The following is a 20928-nucleotide window of genomic DNA, read 5'->3' on the forward strand; positions in this document are numbered from 1 at the left end:
TTTAATAGGTCTGCTTGAAATATTCAACATTAAAACGAAACAAGTGGGGAAATTGGTGATGTAATGATTGTCAGCTACTGTCTTGCACCACTGCAAAGTAAATACAGTAATGAGAAAAATCTTTTAAAAATAGTTTTGCTTTTTTCTTCTCTGCTTTCACAACTAACATTTATTGCATGATCAATCCTGTTAAATTTCATGGCTGTCATTTAATCTGTATCTTTATTCTGAAAAGAGTTTCATAAACAGTCAGTAATGATCTCCAGTTGATAATAGGTCACCTTGATTTTCAGTCATGTGCTTTGCTGCTAGAATACAGTTCCTATTCCTCTTTTTCTTGCCTTTTTGACCGTCTTCTGTTGCTCCATTCCGCAAAACTGTTTATTCATGGTTCTTATTTCCCCTCCTGAGAATTGACATCTGTTTTCTCGGCCTCAATCTTCTTTCTCGCATCCTCCCTACTCACTCTGCAGGCTTCAACAATGTCTCTCTCACTGCTAGAAGTTCTTGACTCCTTGCTGACTGTTGCGTACTTTGATTTTCTTTCGCTTTCATTCCAGCTCTTTGACCTGTGAGATGGCATGAACTTGTCTTCAGCTACAGTAAGATAGTCAGTACCATCTGACAGGTGTCTCTTGGCCTTTGTCTTGGTTTGGTCTTCCTTGGGTTGAGTTGCTGGTAGAGTCGACTTATTTTCTAGAGGAACATGGTCAGTCTGAGCTTCATCTGTTTTAGGCTCTACAGTTGTAGGGACTGGTGTAAGAATTCTAACTGTTGATACTTTAGGCATGTGACCTACAGTACTGGGTTGCACTTGATACTCTAAGTTTGCCGGCCACTGATTGGGTGTTTTAGTGACCTGCTCCATCACTGACCTGAAATCTGCGGTTTGCTGTGCTTCATCACCTACTTCATCTGGCTTGTAGATGATGGTGCTCATTGCTCTCTTCTTTGTGATAGGAGATGTCTGACTTTGGCTTTCAGTGGGGATATACCTCAGCGATTTTGCCCTCTTTGGTGAAGATGGGGGTTTTAGTGGCAGTTCGACCGTCTGTGTGGGTTCAGCTGCTTCTTCTGGTCCATCAGGTGGACTGACGATGATGGTGCTCATAGACCTTCTCTTTGTGAAAGGAGAGGTTGGTTGATCTTCCACTGGATAGTGCTTCAAAGATTTAGTCCTTTTTGCTGGGGAGGCAGGCCTTAGTCTGTTTGTATCTATCAGTCTATCCAACAATAAGGTGCTGCCTTGTTTTATACTAGTTATGGTCTCTTGGCTTGATGCTGCAGAAGCAAGCTTTGGTTCACATGGAGAAATGAGAATGTCAACGCACGAACTTGGCCGTGATCTCTCTAAACCTCCGACCTCTAAGGTCTGCCCAGTTTCCTTTGCATTGAGAGCACAAACGCTGGATGCTTGCCGAAGACTCTTCTGTCTTTCTAGCTCAGTTTTAGTTGTCTCATCAGTGTTCTGCTTCGCCGCAAACTCCTCCATATCCATATGAAAGCGGTAAAGGCTGTAACCATCAGCACTGTTGATACTGCCCTGGCGAAGCAAGGACGAGGGGTCACACACTGAAGAGTTTCGCGAATATGTTCTCGTCAGCTCCAGTCTGTCAACCCCTGCAAGCTTTTCCAGTGCAACTGCCATTCTTCCATGGAGCTCCTCAAGTTGGGCCAGACGGAGATCCACGGTCTGCAAGGAGGCCTTCATTGTGTTCTCTCTTTCATTTACCTCCTCGAGACGCATGGACATATTTTCAACTCTGCAGAGGTCAAGAGAAACAAGTTTATTCAGTAATAAGCAGTCATCACCATGCTGACAAATGTCTCTGCTTTGAAAAGGGGGGCTCACCTTTCCGAGGTAACCTTGATGCGTTCATCACTGGAGGACTGCTGCTCGTCTTCTTTCTCCCGGAAATATTCCTCCACACACTGTTCTTCAAACTCATACAGATTTTTTAGCTCCTCAGGATTCAGCCTAAGCTCTGGTAGAAACAAATTATGTTGTAATGTCAGTGTGTTTTATTCAGGACTGATGCTGTTCTATAGATGCACACATTAATTATGGCATTTCAGTTCATTCAGTTAATTGGTGACTAACTCAGGCCGCGGTCCTTCTCGTCCAGCTCTCCATCTTGCCTCTTCCTGGCACACCTTCGAAACAGCCTGCTGAAGAGGATGTAAAGGTGGCTGAAGATGATGAGGGGCGGTGGCAGGATGGGACGGTCATGAAATGTCATGATCAGCTGATATCTCTGGAACTTCCACACTTGGTTGGAAATGGATTTGACCTCGAAGAATGTGTTGCTGTGAAACAGTAAAATCATGGACAGTCAGCAGAAGTTTTATTGTAAAACAACAGGACCGTCAGACTTTGGAGCAAATACTTACTTGAACACCGCAATGAGTAAGTTGACCAGGAGAATGTTTGCCACCAGCAGGTAACAGGCCATAATAGCAGGTGTTAGCCAGGCTCCAGGGATACACGGAGGCAGCTTCTTTCCATCCTCATCATATAAATGTTCACCACATGGAGCTGTGGGACAATTTATGAATTAAACAAAATCTATTTCTTAAATAAACTTAATGAATTGAATCCTTATCTTGAAGACTACTCACGGTTTATTTCCATTGCATAGACTTGGAGAAATTCCAGAAAAGCACAGTAACAGCGAAACATATAGAAAGAGTTAAAATCCCTAAACATAGGATTTTCATATCAGCCTTCTGTCAAAGTGAAGCTGACCATCCATCAAGCTGTATGTTTCCATCATTTGGCAGTAATTAAACACAAAGTAATTGTTTTGCTGTGTATTCCTGCTCAATGTAGAAAAAATAATTGTAAAATAATTTTACAGCTCTGCTCAGCAGAATGGATCATTCATGCTTGAGAGAAGAAAAATTAAAAATGCAGCTTTTTAAAATCAGTATGTGCATTTTAAAAAAAACAGGTATTTGTAATTTTGTCAGAAAATGACTAATACTAAGACTTAAATGAGGAAATTCTTGTCTTCACCCTGACAGAAGAAACAGACAGACAAAACATGAAGGCAGATGATCACAGCTGAGGAGATGGGATGATGATACCCATGTGCCAGCAGAGGGAGACGGAAGATTAAGGGCAACAGTCAATAATATACAGTAGATACTGTTAACAAAACAGGATTTAAGACAGAAATGAAGGTAAGACTGATCATCTGCCCAGAATCAGGAAACAGAATCTTACTATGAATTCTAGTCTTACGGTCTATCGAGTCCGCAAAAACCTCTCCATAGATCATCCAGTAGGGCATGTAGAAAATGTTTCTGGCCAGACGCCATGTTGGCTCCTCATCGGGGTGGAGGATGGCCTGCCGGGCCACCCCAAAGCTCATCAGCACCACCAGCATGATCACCACAAAGTACATCATATCTATCATCTGAAACAAATATAAGTTTGACATCCGTGTGACTTTCTTTTCATTCCATTCACATGCATGAATAGCCGTCACATGAGCTTCAGATGACAAGCTCAGAGTGAAACGGTGACTGTTCCTACCATCTTCCCTATCATCATCACATAGGGTCCAAGGTATTTGTTCACTCCAAAGATGTCCAGTACTCGGATGTACCAGAAGATGATGTCGATACAGTAGATCACTCTTCCATAACCCATGTAAGGTTCATGCTGCAGCCGCAGCATCAACCCAAGGAGGAAGGTGGAGATGGCCACCAGGTCTGTGATGTTCCAGTACTCCTCTAGCCACACACTGATCTTCTGTTTCAGCTTCCCTGGTTCTGACATTAGAATCTAGGCACCAGAGGTTAAAGGTCATGCAGTGACCACCAAATACATTTAAAGCATATCATGACTCAAATCAGATCAGGCTGATCACATGCAACAACTTGTACCTGTCTGACTTTTTCAGTGCCAAGCGTAAGGATGTATGCAATGACTGTCCATTCTTGTATAGATGGCCATCGCTCCATTTTCACCAAGATTATGTAATTGTACAACATCAAATAACCCAGATAGGAAATCTATTGGAGGAAAATACCAGAATACCAGCACATTTAAAGCAATACAGAAAGTTGAATCTCTCAATTTCGTCTTTACAAAATGGAAACTTACTGTGTTGAACCAGAATTTGGTGAACGGTGCATCGTAAAACTCAAAGAACCTTTTGCCTATTGGGATTTTGCGGACATTCGTGCCACCCTCCTCTTCGTCCCCCTTTCGGGAAGTTGCATCAGCATTTGCATCCTGTGACATGACATCAAAATCTCTGCTCAGCTTTCAATTTCTCAATGTTGACAAAGGCAAGGCATTTATCGAAAGGAGTCATTTTGAACCTTGCTGGATTTTGTGTCATCATCCTTGTCTTTTCCTTCTTCTTTGTCTCCAGGTGCATGATAGGACGCATCATCTCCAATACGGAAATCCAACAGTAGAATAAGAGGAGGAAAGATAATTCCAAGAATGACCTATGAGAAAAAAAAACCCCTGTTTTTAGAAAACATAACTTTTTTATTTACAGGAAATGAGTTTACTTCCATTCTGTGAACAACACTACAAATCTGTAACCAGCAATCCCTAAATTGTCACTACGCAATATTCTTTGTGGATGTTAAAAGGACAAACATGTTAATGATTGTTTATGATGCTAACCTTGAGACCGGGATTTTTGCCGATCCTCAAGCAGCCCATCCACATGTCAGTGAGTAACATCTGGCTGCAGGTGTGGGCAATAAAGTCACGTTGCTTGGCGGCCACAGCTAGCTTCAGACAGGTGGAGTTACTCCAGTTAACCAGTTCGTATGTTAAGAGTTTCATGGCCACTTGTTCATCATGTTTGTAGGACTGGTCCAGCAGCTCATAGGCCAGCTGTCCAAACTCTCTATGGGTGAGACAAAATAATAAAGGCAATAATAAAGCAATAACTTTAATGTTTAATATAGCGTTTCTTAGAAGACTTTGAGATTACAAAGCTAAAATAACAAAACTTAATTTAGATACTTGCAGGGCAGGCATTCTAAACTGAGTCCCACTTATTTAGACTAGAGGCATAGAGGAAACCATTGTAAAGATTCTTGTGCACCCATATGAGTTTGCCTTGAAAAAACAAGTGAGAGCAGTAACGTGTACTGACTTGGAGTTGTTCTCCAGGTCTTGGGAGATGTCATCTACCAATTCACTCTCTGAGCATTCATGGGCCATTGCTTTATAGAGTTTACAGGCCACCAGGGCCTTGGCCATAGCTTCTTCTCCACGCTGCCACAGGAACAGCGCCATTTTCTGTCGCTTCATCAGCACCGCCCACAGCATCAGCTCATGGAAGGGGTACTTGAATCGACAGACCTCTGGGTCATCCACATCAATTTCCACCTCCTCCTCTTTCTTCTTTTTGGGCTTTTTCTTGCCTTTTGTCCGTGGCTCATCATCCTGGTGAAATGAAAACATGTTTGTAGATGTTGTTTGAGCTACTTGACAGTATTGTATTGTAGAAACGATACCCCACCTCCATTCCCAGAAGCTTCAGAGCCTTTGGCTGCAAGAGGAGAACAAAACAAGATAAATATTGAATGTTTCCAAATATGATAAACAAGCCTTTATCAATCATTTTCTTCCATCCATGCATACCCTTTTCAGGCCATACAAATTATTGTAGAGGTTCCGGAAAGCCTTCCTAGTGTAATTGCTCCTGTAAGCTCCACCCATGAAGCACTCCAGTACAAGACCAATATCAATCAAAGTGATCTGATAGTCTGGAGGAAGGTTTCCCTGCAGATTCATCACAGTAATAAGTAATATAACAAGTATAAAACCTAAAATAGTCTAGAAGAAGGCAACACTACACAGGAAAAACATCTGATAGAAGAGATATGTCTTTACTTTTTTAACATCGCGAACCACAGCATTCAGTGTGTTAGCAGGGCCAAGTTTCTGAGAGATGAGAGGATGAAGAAGGTTAGTAAAAAGTGTCAGCTGTTTTATTCACGTCTTTAATTTCCGTTTGCTGCAATGTGTCAGGCTCACAGTGTTGTATAACTCTTCCAGTCTAGGAATTGTGAGGAAGTGATGAATATTGACACCGTTCTCAAGGAGAAGTTTGACAAAGTCCACCCTGTCAAGGACCAGAGCATCCATCATGGCCTGTTCCAGAGAGTTAACCTGAGAGAAAATAACATAAATCACAACTTTCATTATATTGTCATATTCAAAAAATAAATTGAAAGTATTTGTCTTCAACTCCTCTCACCCAACGAATCAACTCCAACTTCCTCGGGTCTGTCTCCTCTGGAGGTTCAGGTTTCGCCTTTCCTTTTCCTTTCCCCTTCTTTCCCCGAGCTTTGGCGCGTGGAGCAGTGACAGGACTCCTCTGCTTCTCCTGAGTCGGGGCTCCGGAGGTCGTAGTGTTGGCGATAGCACCGGCAGGCTTACCAGAGAAGAAAATGGGAAATCCCTCAGTTAATACACATCTGGTGTGTATTTAACAAGAAAAGTTTAGCTACTTAATTTCTGTTCTAGTCTAGAATGCTTTTGGTTTTTCCCAAGGTCTTACATTTCCCTAACTTCACTGATGCCAATCACATACAAAACTCAGATTTAACGTGAATGCAGATATTTCCTTTTCCATCAGATTAGTAGACAAACAGGCACCTTGAATCACACACTACACACACATGTACACACTATATAAAATCCAACAGATGTAACATTTCTTAATGAATCAAAAATTTAACCAACTCTTATTTCAAATGACGTTCAGACCCACATACTTTCCTTCAGTACTACACAAATGTTTGTCTTTCTTGCAGTTCTTCACTGCTGTGAAATGATTCATTTACATTTTCAGTTGTGAGGACCACTCACTGGTAGATTGTGTCCATAAACAAAGATGTGGTTGCGAGCAATATCCACTCTGTTCCAGGCCAGAGCCAAGCTGAGCTGGTCTGCTGCTGAAGCGTTTGTGCCTGATAAAAACAGAGGACGGGGACAAAGACTGTGGGCAGGATGTGCAGGAAAAGAAAAATGTTGCAGTGGTGCAATAGTATGCTTACCTTTTAGCAAGGCAGTAAGAATGGCCATTTCGATATCTTGTTGTCCTTCAGAACCCATTCGAAAAACAGTGATCTACATGTGAGGAAAGAGAAAAACCGGTGCAGAAGTGATGGTATATATGTGTGTGGTGCTTCTAATTTCACAAACCACATAAATGAATGGATGAATGACTGAATTTATGGATTCATACCATAAATATTATGCTTGTATTCTCACTCTCACTATAACTCTAAACAGGAGGATGAACATGAGATCCTCAAGTGGGATCTCTGACGTCAGCACTCGGTGGCTGACCCGAGCACAAACAGCTAATTTACTCATCACGGAGATACTGCTTTTCTTGTTGTAGTCACAATTTTATCAGATTAAATTATGCTTATGGGTCCATCACATGCATAGCTGTGATAAATGGCATTAGGATGGCATGAATGCATGGCACAGTGCCAGGGCTGATCTCGAGATGCGTTGATAATGAGCAGCATGGATCAGTAAGACTGAAAGCTTTTGTTGCTCTGTTTCTTTCAGACATTTTTAGAGTACATAGTTTATTTTTTTGGAAGTAGACTTTTAGTCTTTTTTATACTGAGCTCCTTTTTAAAATTCTGTATCCCAGTGTTACATCGGGACAAATTTCTGCCTCTAAATCAGTGTGATTTATTCGTGAACCCAGCTGTTTGTGTGGAATGCACTTAGGATGAAGGGATTATGCACGGCCTAGATGGTGACACTCATTACTTGTGGTCATAGCACCTCAGACATGTCATGGTACTTTAAATGGGGAACAGGCTTACTTACAGAACTTCTGGTTCTGTAACAGTGTCTGGCTCAGGCATCAGTGGTAAGTAAATGGCATGAAAAAAAGCCTGCAGCAGCATGATCTTTGAAAAAGCATTTTAAGTTGCTTATCTGAGTGTGTTTAGGAGCATTAGTTGGTCTAATACATTGGGGTTAGAGGATGTGGAGTCGCTGGTGAAGTGATACCACTCTATGCACTGAAAAAAAGCCTGGACTGTGGAGAGACGGGAACCTGGATGGGGATTAAGGAGATGGATCCTCTCGTCCATCTGTCTACTGCATTCACAACTGTGAATGAATGAAGGAGTCACCGCCAAGCAGATGGCAGCATGCACTGATTCCCACCCAAATGTATGGACTGTGGCGATTACATGCATTGGGTATTAGAAAACATAAATCACATCACTTTTGCCATGGAAATCTGTTGGAGATGCACAAAAGCTGTCACTATTTGTGAACCGAGGTCTCGGACAAACACTTCAACTCAGGGATTACTTCCATATCTATGATGACTTTTACACGGCTGCATACTTCATCGTAGATCCACGAGCTGCATTGTTTACGTTGAAGTAAACAGTTTAAAACTGCTTAATCAGATATTCACAACCACTTTAAAGTCATGTGCTTATGCTTTAGGTTCTGATGAAGACCTGTGGAAAAGCCACGAAAGCCCCAGATTATATGCCACACAGGACCACAATGACAAGGAGCGATGACAAGCACAATGTTGGGATTATGTTTATTCAATATTTTAATGGCAATGCACAGATGAGTGGAATGGATGAATGACGATGGAGACCAGATGTTTCACAACTCAGGAATATTTATTGATTGACACGTACATATTAGTTCCTACTACACTGAGCGATACGTGTAGATTATCTTTCACTCTCTGTCTCCTACTCACCAGTTCCCTTTTCTTCATGCACTCCATAACCATGAGCAGGATCTGCTGCGATTGGCTTTTGCTATAATTGAAAGTCTTTTGAATGGTCACCAGAAGCTGTTCTCTGACATCTTCATTAACCAGGCTTGGAGGAGGAGACGCAAAGATTAGATTTCCATGGGATATAATCTCCAGCTACTGCAAAGGTTGAATCATTTCACATCTCACCCGCCATCCTCTGAGAACTTGTGTGCAAAGGAAATGATATCAGAAGCTCTTCCGCTGCCGTCGCACACCACCACAGGGATGGGAGGCTCGTCTCTCAGGCTCTCCAGTGCGATGGAGATCACGTTAGGACCTCCCTCCACTATCAGACATACAAGAGGAACGCCCTGTCCCAAACCTGGAATACACAACCAAACACATGTCAGTCGTTCTACCAGTGTCACCTAACAAAAACCAAACTTCAATGCTGATGTGATGAACATGTAAACCAGAGGATGGGAGACGGTGAAGTCAGGGGTGACGGCTGAGCATCCCTTTGCTGTCCCTGCCTTATCCGAGCTCCAGGCATAGGATGACAAAGGGAAGCCCACAGGTCACAGAGGAGCTCTTCATCCACATGTCCAGCAAGACCCTCCCTCACACTCAAATGGTATGAAAATGTTTTATACTGTCTGTGGAGCACTGGGCGACATACGGGTGTTGATCTTCTGCAGAGAGATGTGCTTCTCCAGCAGCCGACGGAGTTTGACTTCAGAGCCGTACTTCCCACAGGTGCCGTTGTCCGTCAGGATGAAGTGGGAGTGGCTGTTGTTGAGCACAGCCAGCTTGCTCAACGGGTTCGCCATCGTCTGATAGGGTTTTGTCACCTTGACGAAGAAGTCATCAGTTTGAAATGTTAGAAAACATTTTGTTTTTTTCAGGGGAAATCAATGCAGATACAGGAACTCTCACATCTTTTCCGATGAGGTCCTCTTTGTTTTCAAGAATCCCCCATGGAGCAATTCCTATTGCACACACTTTCCCTCGTGACTTGGAGGAATGGTCTTTTAAGGCATCTCCAACGTGACGGATCACCCCTAGGGTGAAAGGAACAAAGCACAATAAAACCTGAATAATCTCTCTTATTCAGCTACATCATGGGACACATGTAGTTACTGCACACAGAATCCAAACTGTTTGTTATCTGTGATGAATTTTCCTGCAAAGGCTGTAATTACAGCGGCTAAACCTGGGAGCACGAGTTGGTCAAATCTCCCCCAGGAAATTGCAGAATAGGCATTATGTAATGACAATTTAGAGCAACGATAATCTTCTAATGTCATAAACTGTTATTTGTTAAGTGAACACTAAAAGCATTATCCTGAACTGTCAGTATCCTACCCGTATTGACTCCACCCGTGAAGATCCAGGCTCCGGTGGTGACTGCAGCCTTTATCAGGCCTTTGCCGAACACTTGCTTGAGTTTTGGCTGCAGGTCAAAGTTCTGCAGACCCCCGTGCACGGATATAAGTAAGGTCGGCAGCTCCAGTTGCCAGTCCTTCACCATCAAATGCAGGAGGTTGTCCGGCTTGGTGTCATAGGTGACTCGAATATACTAACAGAACAAAAGCAGGCATTGTTATTATTTATGCAAATCAAACAGTGTCTCTCTTCCGTGGCAAGTTTTACTAAGGTTCCTTCATATATGTACACTTCATGCTGGTGCACCTACTGAGAAGACAGTGGTTTGACTGAAACTCACCATGGCCTTGTTGATGAATCCTCCTCCCTGGAACTCGATTAAGCCAAAGGCGTCTGTCGGGTAGGTCCTGGTGTGCTTGATCACGTTCCATTTATCCCTTGGGGTGTCAATCTGCACCAGCTGGTATGTTTCTTCTACCGAGTTGGCACCAGGAGGGATGGCCACGTGCTGCGTGGTCAGCTGACCACAGGCACATCTAGATAGATCACAGATATAAGCTGACATTCCACATATGTTCTGGTCCCTGACTTCAACCTCAAATCTATGGGGACTATTCATTGTAATCTCTGAGAAGTGCTGTTTATGGTCCAGTGCTGGTGAGAGTATCAACCATATGTCGAAGTAAATGAGTCCAGTCAGACGTTTGTCTTTTCCTCGAAACACAAACACACTCTTGCATGACTGTGCCCATTTCTGGGAAATGCATGCCTCAGTGAACACAGGGCTGCACCGCCTGCCCAGGATAGCAACACTGTCCTACCGTCCACTCAGAAAAATCAGCTTTAATCCAAACAGATAATCTGCAGTCGTAGGTGTCATGATTTAGTAAATCAATCAATGAGTGGAAAAGAAGTGATTTTTAATCTGTTTATCTGAATGGCTTTCTTATTCACATTTTAATATACATAATCAACACAGTTGTGATTTACTTGTTCCTTTGAATGAGGACTTTTCTGTCGACTCACATGGCATTCACATTTAGTATGAATTTGTGAGAAACATGCAAATGATATATATTTAACTGTCTGAAGAACTAAATACTGTACTGTAACTAAATAAATCATCACTGTCAGTAAAAACCTGGTTACATTTCTCCTAAATTGTTTTTCTGATAACTTTGGAGTCACATCCTGCAATCTCTCACAACAACAGACAAATGCAAAGCAGTTAAAATCATGTTGAACACAAGTGATGAATAACAGTTTTAAAGGCAGTTTGTAGAGTATAATTACCTGGTTGGATCCTTCGTGGGGAATATGTGAATGCATTCTCTTTTAAGAAAGTTCCTCTCTATCCAAGCTTTTTGAGCCTGTAAAGAAAGAATGAAGAAAGGAAAAGTTTTCTAAGCACAATGGTGTCAGGTTAATGAGGATAATGAATTAAATTCACTTAATAGTGGTGCTAGATAAATGACATCGCATGTAAACTGGCACAAACGTTCAGGATGAACATTTTTTTGTTACTTCAGAAATAGTTGGCGTACCACTGATGTCGATAACAAACTCTCTGGATTTAGATGCCTTTCACTTTCTGCGAGAGCTTGATAAGCAGCCAGTGAAAAGAATCACACAAAGCGCTATGCCCACAGACTTTGTCCGATCTTGCTCTGATTGTTTTGTGATGTTTTTCCAGCACTGAGCTGAAATGACCTGAGTTCAAAGCAAAGTTTCTGTGAGGACCATTGTTGACTTCAGATGCCTACGGCAGAGGCACTGGAAACAGAACATTCCAAGAAATCAGTGCTATATTTTGTAATGATAGATTAAAATGTGCAAAAATATCTTTTGTCTTTACCAATGAGTTTTAAGTCTTATGTGAGAAAATAAAAGACTCTCGATAAATTCTATAGTAACTGTTGCTCTATGTCATGCCTGAAAAGCTTCATCCAGCTGGGAGAGACAGCAGCAAACTACAAGACAAAAAGCAAGTATTATTTAGTATTTTATTTCACCATCAATAGTATTCTGATTATGTGGATAATAGAGACAGAGTAATTTAGTTGTTATTAAATTTGGTACATCTGCAAGCATATTCCTGTGATCAGGTCTGCAGTTTTCAGTTGAATTTATGTTGTTAATATCCACATTTGAGTGTTTTTCTCACCATATCTACGTTTCTCTTAATCCAAGTCATCCTGTAATGATTTGTTTGGGCCAATAAAATCAAAAAGTAACTTTTCTATGTTTATAGCTACTCTTTTATTCATGTATTTTCCTATTTATGATCAAATCTAAACGTTTACATGAATACTACTTCATAATAAATAAACTTTTAAATGGCATAAACTTTCAACCCATTTGGATTTTTTTTTGAAATATTAATATCTTGTTATACTGTATTTCCATAAGGTCCAGTACAAGGTAGAGTGATGTTGTTGCAGTCTATCTGTCTCAGTAGTTTTACATCAGGCATCAGTAACCACCCAGAACTCACAGAGCTGCCCTGTGAAGCCTGTAGGTATCTTTCATGAAATTAATTTTGAAAAGAGTTGCAGTTGCAGAAGAGGAACACACTTACTCAATCTTCTGTCGGTTCTGCGGGGTCCTATCGGTAGAGCTGCTGGAGACAAACCCTAAAGAGTAAAGAGCGAGTCTCCAGTCTGCTGCTTCTTGGTCAGAGCTCGGCGCTGTGTCTGCTGCTGCACTCCCAGACGAGTGCTCTCATTGAATCCCACAGGACATGAAACTTGTTCACTTTATGAGGGCCAGTTAATATGATGAGCATGTGAGCAGGGTCTTTGTTCGCTCGAGTCTCATGACTCTAGTTCAAGGTAATCCTTTTGGTAGTCCCATGACCCCCTTCTCCATGCCCAGAGGGTATTTTCATCCTTGAACAAGCTACAATAAATCTACTTTGATTACTGCCTCCTAATCTCCCAGTTTGTTAAAAAAAAATCTCTTTCTTTTTGTTCATTTCACAGTTTGGAAGATCTTAGCCTGGGTGAGGAACAGACTGGATAACCCAAAAGCAATACAGCATCGTGTAGAAGCTCCCCAAGTTTTCATTTGAAAATTTCCACCCCCTCCACCTACTTTGATTTCAACCCACTTTGCATAATTGAGAGAATTGGATGCAGGCATTCTTTTGGAAGGCGCTTTGTTAAGACGTGACTGGTCTCCTGTTGGGGGAAAGGTCAGTCAATACTAATTGCAGTTAATCTCTCTTTGTTTTTGTTAAGGAAATCAAAAACTACAAATATTTAATATTTTCTTGGTCTGGATAAATAGATTGTCAGTTACATACTGAGCTTATTCTGGCTAATAAGAAAGACTCTTGACGGGCTACTGTCTCATATCCAGCATTTAAAACATTGTCTGAAACAGTTCCTGTGATATGAATGAGCTTCTGTTCGGTTAAGGGAACTCAAATCTGAACTTTATAGCCATGTTTTAAATTAATCCTGCTAATTGCACATTTTGGATTTAATGTTATTAAGAGCTTTCAGGTATATTGTTAAATAGCTGAGGCGAGGCATTATGTGAATTAGGAGCTGAGATGAAGTTAACAAGCACAAAGTTGTGGGCATCCATTTAAAACCTTCCTCATGTGAAATGGTATGATAAGCACTCCTTTTATGGTTGAACTGAACAGTTTGAGCCTGACTGTAGCTCACTGTGTAAAAAAAAGACAAACGAAATTGGTGGTTGATGACACAGAAAGAGAGAAAAACTTAACACTCCCCCCAAACTCCCCTCTTTTATTCCTGCTCCAGTAAAAACAAAATGCTGGAACACTGTTAATTACAGCGGAAAAAAAACCCAAGTAAATTATCAGAAGGGTTTGGTGAGTATGAAACAGTTATTTCAGCGTACATACACTCATTAACCAGAGCAATTAAAATCCAAATCCGGTCAGCAACGATCTGCCAGAGCTACCTTTTGCCACTTAACAACAAGAACTTTGAGGATCAGATTGTGAAACACCAAGAAAATTAACAAGATTTAAGACAAGCTCCCGAACAATGAACAACATTAGTTCCAACCTGAAGCATGTTACTGAAAAAATAGTTGTTCAAAACAAAATCACAACCGTGTGAGGCACAAAATAATACTACATTCCGAGGAAGACATAGCTTTAGTGATTTTATACTTTTGACTGGTATTTTGAGTAGATTCTCGGGTTTTTCCATATTTTTCATGCTGAGAATTCTGCTACTTCAAAATGGAGCAGACATAGCATCGCACACAGTCCCCATATATTCATGCCTTTTTGCCCCAGAATCACATGTCTTGGTCTGCTGACCCACAGCATCATGAGCAAGTAGATCAGAGCAAATTTGTTTCAGTGCAGCTTCAATTACATGGACTATTCAGCCCCAAAAGTCACAAGGAAAAGGTGATGGCTGTCTTTCTGTATCTTCTTTCAGTGCATTTTGATTGCACTGTTTACAGTTGGTGCTGCAGACTTGAGTGAAAATGATATTTCATTTAAATCGTTTTTATGCTGTATAAAAAAATAGTTTCTAACAGAGGCTTTATGTTTTCAGATTGTCCTTCCCTACGACTGTCTGTCCCACTCTTGTGATTGCAATATCTAAGGAACTCCTTGAGGGAGTTTCTTTGGCACAAGCATCCACATGGACTCAAGGATGAAGTGATAAGATTTTTAGTTGATAAAGCTCAAGGTCACTGTGACCCCCCCCCCAAAACCGGTTTGGATGCAACTCAAGAATTCAGACAGGAATTATGACAAGATTTCACAAAGACATGTGAAAAGATGAAATGATGCTCTAGTGAGTGATCAGAGGAAGACGCTCCTTTTGTACATGTGGGCTACAGTTTATATTTCACACCAACCTGTCATTCCCACATTCACACGAGCTCAGTCTTAACGTGCTGCTGCCATTATCTCTGATTTCAGAGGTTCACATCAGTTGCTCACATCTATTCTATAACACAACCAACACCCTGACTGTGCATTCAAATACCATTCTTTATGTATTGCTAGAGCATTCATGCTGCTATAAACGCTGCACATTTCATCTCCCCATCACCAACTAGTGTTTGCAGATTCACCAGTTTAGTAATTTAATTTTCTATTCACCTTCTGCTCAGTTTTTCTCTGTTCACTCTCGTGTTTTTGGAATTAAATGACGCCACAAACTGTAACATGATGACCATTTACTGAAACACATGTCTGGTCATTATTCAACACCATAACAGAGGGTTACATTGTGACCGTATATCTCACCTGATGCTTTCCACATACTTGGTAGATTTCTGAATTGATGATGCTAATCTGGGACATAACTTTAAAGCTGTGGTGATTGTTTGCTGTGTTAAAGATGGGAGTGCAACATCAGTATTATAGAATCCATAGCTTCTTTGCAGCAGCGTATCATAAATTTATTCATTTTGTTGACAATGAGGTTCAAATGATGCAATGTTATTGCACTGTGATAAAGTTCTCCCTCAGTCTTCAGCTGCACAAAGAATGTCCGAAGGCATCTTTTGAATTAGTAATCATGTATGTAAGGATGATGGTACCATCCATGTCTCAAAAACCCCCTGAAGAACTGTTTCTCATCACTGTGAAAAACGGTATAAACTGCTACTGGAATGGTGGTGGAGGTATTGAATCGTGAGGTGGTAATTCTTGTTCAGAATATTGTAGTAACAATGGACCTCACACAACAAAAGCCTCATCAGCACAAGTGACATGGATCAGAGAGGATTTGGGGGTCCTAATGGAATGTGATGTCACCAGGGTTTAAGATAAAAGCAACTAATTGCTTGGAGTTGGTATTGAATGGCATCGCGGTTAGAGCTTGATGCAGTGTGACAGGAAGGAAACCATGAAGACTTTTTATCAGCAACTCAAAAAGTATCCCAGACTCATGGTCGAACCCTCGTGGACCAAGTGAAAAGCTGCCTTTTACGTATTTGCATGAGAAGGGAAACATTTATGAAAAGCCCTCTGGACAGTTGAGCCTGTATTAAACTGTGAAGCTGTTTTCCCTCTGCGGTGTTTGTAAATGCTCTCATTGTCCGCCTCAGTTTGAAAATCCAGTTAGCCGTCACGAGTCCGACATGTCACTGATTATCCCCAAGAGTTAAGGAAGTCATAAGACATGTTTTAATGAAGGTTTTTGTGTTTCCTCCCAGAAGAAAATCAGACTGAAAAATAAACATTTTAGATAAAGTAAGTGATCGGAATGAAAACTAATAAATTGGAAGCAGCTATTAAAAAAAAAAAGTAGTGAAAGAGAAGCATTTTGGAAAAGAGCAATGGTCTAATTATTCCAGATCTTACATGATAAGCAAATCAATGATTATATTTAAACATTAAAGATAATATTATATGAAGTAAACTAAATGCATGTTAGGAAAAATTACAAATAGGAAATCGTTAATAAATTTCCTCTGCTTTCATAACATTTCTTTTAATATACATTTAGTTTAACTCTTATTTCACGCATATCAACTTCAGTTTGTTCATATTACTGGCTTTGTGCCACAGTTAAAGATGCTGAACTGTTTTCACACACTGCAGCAGCTGATGCCCAGCCTGTGACCCCGCAGCCAGAGACATTTACGCTCAGTTCTGACCTAAGCCCTAAAGCTTTCTGAGGATTCTTGGCCATCACCTGACATGAAGCCTGATGCTTACATCACACGGTCATATGCTCTTGCAAACCCAGGGTGACTGTGGTGAGATTTGTTAATCATATTAAAAATGCTTCTGTTGCCTTTCCTTTTAAAAATATATATATTATTGATAGCGGCTGAAAGATGCCGAATAAAAAGGGTGTCTGGAGACTCCCAAGAGGTTTTTATGGCTTTTATATGACTGTATTCAATGAAATGGTACTCTTTCTGATTTACTTTACTATGGATGCCAAATAAATCCATTCCATGACTCAGTGCAAATGATTAAATACAGACTTGAATAGAGCACATGTGTCTATGATTTAAGACAAAATAGCATGGAAAAAAAAAAAAAAACACGATCACATGTGAGAAATAGATTTTATCCCTCAGGAGGAGAAATAGGTTTATCTTTACCAGCGTGTTCGATTTCATTAAAAGAGCAGTGGTATTCAGCTCAATGCGATGACATTGCTGACAGCGTTACAAAGCAAATGGATTAGATGAATAATATTAATTGCACTAAATAATGCCCTCTGTAATTTACAAGTACCTATTTTAGTCTTTTAATGCTGTCAGCATAAGATATACTGCCGAAAATTGTTGCTAGAGTCACATGATATAAACACCATTCCTCCATACTAAGAAATTAAATTTTAAAAAATTGCATGTTCATGGGCATTTTGATGATAACGACTATCATTTCAAGTCTGAAATATTATGCGGCTGTTTTTTTTTTAACCAGGAAAGGTGGCAGTAATTGTCCGGATTCTTTTTTTTGTGTGAACTAGTTAAATACAAATTCATCTTTGTTGTTTGTCCTCAAATTTTCCCTCTGGTCTGTTTAGATTGATCTAAAAGAGCAGCACAAACGGAGTTTGTGGTGTGAGCTCTGATCCCATGACCCATCCACCGCTCACTGGAACGATGGTAGAAACATGCCTGCATGTGAAACAACACATCTTTCTTGCTTTCAAGGACAAGCTAACAGGAGTGTGTCAATCACATGAAAGCAGACTTTAGAAAGATATAAAAGTCATTAATCTGTCATAGCTGTGGTCACCCACACTGGGCCATTACGAAGGATTAAGCAGAGGACTGGGGTGATCGGCTCTTGAGGCCTGCTCAAACATCACTTAGCAGGAAGTTTGCAGGGATTGAAGTGCAGATCATGTGCAAGTATACGACCAGCAATCTGAATGGTGCATTTTAATTATACTGGACAAATGTCCTCTGATATGATTTGCTAGGAATGAATGTAGACTCTGTAGCTTATAATATAGACTCTGTGGCTTGTACTCTGAGATTAAATACGATAGTTCAATGTAAAGAAACAAATATAAAAATGTGATACACATAATAGATCAATGAACAATAAATAAATGTGATCATTGATTATTCATTGAAAAAAAGCTGTCTTTCAGAAGACCCCCAAAACATTCTTTTCAAAATAACATATTTCAGGAGAAACATCAAAAATTAGAAACCCTCAGAAAGCAAACCTCCACCAGCCAGCTGAGATTCCTTATTATGGTATTGTCGCTAAAATCAATAGTCCCATTATAGTTCCATCCTCACCGTGTGATTTGTTGACCATGAAGTCCAGCCCCCAGAAAGATGGAATTACATCTTTTTCATTATTACTTTGATGGTTATTTCAGGCCAACAATATTTCATCAGTTGGTTTTGTCTTCAGGATCTAGCTCAATCTCTACTTAAGATATGTCATATTCAACACCAAACTGATCAGCACAGCTTCACATAAGTTTCATCAGTTACAAGTCAATATCAGTCTTATTTGTTGTCTCACATAGTCAATAAATTTAAACATTCTGTATCACCCAAACCACCAAAAATCAGCCCATAACTTTACGAGTGATCCTGCTAAAAGAACACCAAGTCACCGGTACCTCCCTCATCACCTGTTGAATGCGACAGGACAGCCTTCCTCTTACCTTCTGTGAGCCAGATGTGGTGCGTTTCAGGGAGGATCGTTTGAAGGTGCTACTGGGGCCCATGGGATCCATGATGACTACTGGGAATATAAATTTAACTTATGAAGGAATCCTTAGAGACTCGTGAAAGGTCAGGGTCCCTCAACAACATCAATATCAACGGACATAAACCTGAGATTCCCACTACAGATCCGAGTCATGACGGAAACCTCTGGATCCACAAAATAAAGATGATCAAACTCTCACATCGTTGAAGGTTTCACTGCTTCTTTCTCCTCTCTGCAGCTCACTAACAACTGACAAGACAGAGATCCCAGCCAGGGATATAAATCACTCGATGACACACTTGACACATAGACCCTTTTCCTCTGCCGGGCATCCCATAATCAGGCTTAACGCAGCCAGCTCTTACGAAGCCTCACAGTCTAATGGATAGAGATTTAATAAATGGTTATTGAAGGTAAATCTACTTTAGCGCACCACAACCAAAAAAGGCTTAGAGAGGCTGTGCAAGCTGTGAAGCTAAAGTTAGCTGATGGGGAGTCAAAGGTTGTCCCACCAACGGAGGTTCAGAGTGCCTGACAGGAGGTTGCAGTCAGAAAGATAGATGTTAAACTCATTTAGAGGGAAATAGGATCTAAATGCATTTTAAAATGCGGTTTTGGTCCACGTGAAGCATCCTCATAATACTGATTTAAAGTCACTTTATATTCAAATGTTTGTACTGTTACAGAATTCTGACAAAAGAAAAGGAACGTAAAAATATTTTGGCTTAATACCACAAAGTTGTTGGACTAATCTGATGGACGGGAACAAATGTCCTCCTGCTGTGGAGTGTGGCAGGAGAAATTAATCCTAACACAGAATTTGTCAACTCAAAATAAGATGAATCTAAATCTATAATGATACCATGCAATCTTTATTGAAAGTTCAATTTAAAATATTAATTAAGAGTATAATATCCTTCACGTCTAGATCTGAAAAACATAAAAGATATGCTGCTAGGCATACAGGGAAGAAAAAAGTGTATAAATGTCTGTTTCCTTCAACTGAACGAAAGGGATCTGAACTGCAGCCAGAAAAATATAAAGTTTTAGTCCAGTTTAGACAAATTAGACACCCAACAGCCCCCTCTGCTGGAGGGTGAGTGGGTTCGTGCAGGGAAATTAGCTGGTCCAACAGAACCCATTTACACACAGCTATCCTTTTCTTTCCATTATCATTTAGTGTCTCAAAAATTTAGAATATCATAATTGGAATTTTGATGATTACGGGCTACAGAAAACAAAAACCTGAAATTTAGTGTCTCACAAAATTAGATGACAGTATTGTGGAAAAAGTTGAATTTTGGAAGGTCCTGTAGCTACACCCTGATCAGCTAATAAAGTCAGGCTTCACAAGGAGTTGACCGAGGCTGGAGTAAGAGCATCAAGAACTATGCTGTCACACCACGCCACACTGATGTAGTAAGTCGTACAAAAGGAGGTTGGAAAATGAATGAATGAATGAATGAATATCCTTTTTCAACTGAGCTTTAAAAGTCATAATGTATAAATGTTTACTCTGAGTACAACTTAAAATCACCAAAACACAAAGTCACGGGACCGCATTCTCTCAAATGGCACTATATATGTGACCTTTGGGTTCATGAGGAGAAACAGTCGTCATCCACCTAAACGGAGACACAATGCAACAATCTAAACTGAATCGCACACAAGCAATCCATTTTCACACATTGTTCTGCTGTTGACTTAAAGTTGCTGCCTTACCGGATCATTGATTGACCAAATATAAAGGATTTCCTCTGGTCTGTAGGTGAAACCTAACAAAGAGTCTTCAAAACAATTAACAGGTGCATGAATCCATACTTCCACTCCAATTCAACCACGTGTTGTCTGCCTTTAAGAAGGGATCATCATTTCTCCTTGTAAGCAGACGCAAATGAGCTTTATCATCTGTTGGTGGCTTTGCATATATCAGTAGAGGAGATTATTTGTCCCCAGAAGGAGGTTGAACAATGAATGAAGCAGAACGGAGGTCAAATTTAAAGGTAAATTCAATGATATTTCAAATTTTGTAACTGTGGGAGGAAACCAGGACACCCAAACTTCTCACAGAAAAGCCCCAGACATGGATTTGAACCCAGAACCTACTTGCTGAGAGGTGACAGGGCTGACCAGAGCACCACGTATAAA

General features: G+C 40.6%; 1 protein-coding gene across 1 annotated transcript; it reads right to left on the reverse strand.

Annotated features, from left to right (window-relative positions):
* Nucleotides 1-393: 393 nt before the first annotated feature.
* On the reverse strand, nt 394-19017 carry LOC137594208 (transient receptor potential cation channel subfamily M member 1-like). Its single transcript, XM_068313545.1, has 27 exons — nt 18734-19017; nt 11424-11500; nt 10471-10666; nt 10110-10323; nt 9681-9805; nt 9424-9595; nt 8952-9126; nt 8745-8868; nt 7042-7114; nt 6854-6954; nt 6240-6416; nt 6017-6151; nt 5873-5923; nt 5621-5761; nt 5499-5528; nt 5130-5422; nt 4649-4877; nt 4333-4464; nt 4112-4243; nt 3892-4020; nt 3539-3790; nt 3245-3419; nt 2620-2640; nt 2392-2536; nt 2102-2307; nt 1853-1985; nt 394-1763 (listed from the first exon to the last, which is right to left on the reverse strand). The coding sequence occupies exons 1-27, from the start codon at nt 18803-18805 to the stop codon at nt 395-397; spliced, it is 5079 nt and encodes a 1692-aa protein (XP_068169646.1). The 5' UTR covers nt 18806-19017; the 3' UTR covers nt 394.
* Between the last annotated feature and the right edge of the window lie 1911 nt (nt 19018-20928).

Source organism: Antennarius striatus, chromosome 4, assembly GCF_040054535.1.
Source record: "Antennarius striatus isolate MH-2024 chromosome 4, ASM4005453v1, whole genome shotgun sequence".
Taxonomy (NCBI): domain Eukaryota; kingdom Metazoa; phylum Chordata; class Actinopteri; order Lophiiformes; family Antennariidae; genus Antennarius; species Antennarius striatus.

Coding starts and splice junctions, on each gene's coding strand:
- LOC137594208 (XM_068313545.1), bottom strand. CDS start 18,805: ATGGATCCCATGGGCCCCAGTAGCACCTTCAAACGATCCTCCCTGAAA. Junction 5,423..5,498: donor TGAAGCTTCTGGGAATGGAG/GTGGGGTATCGT, acceptor TCATTTCACCAG/GATGATGAGCCACGGACAAA. Junction 3,791..3,891: donor GCACTGAAAAAGTCAGACAG/GTACAAGTTGTT, acceptor TCTGGTGCCTAG/ATTCTAATGTCAGAACCAGG.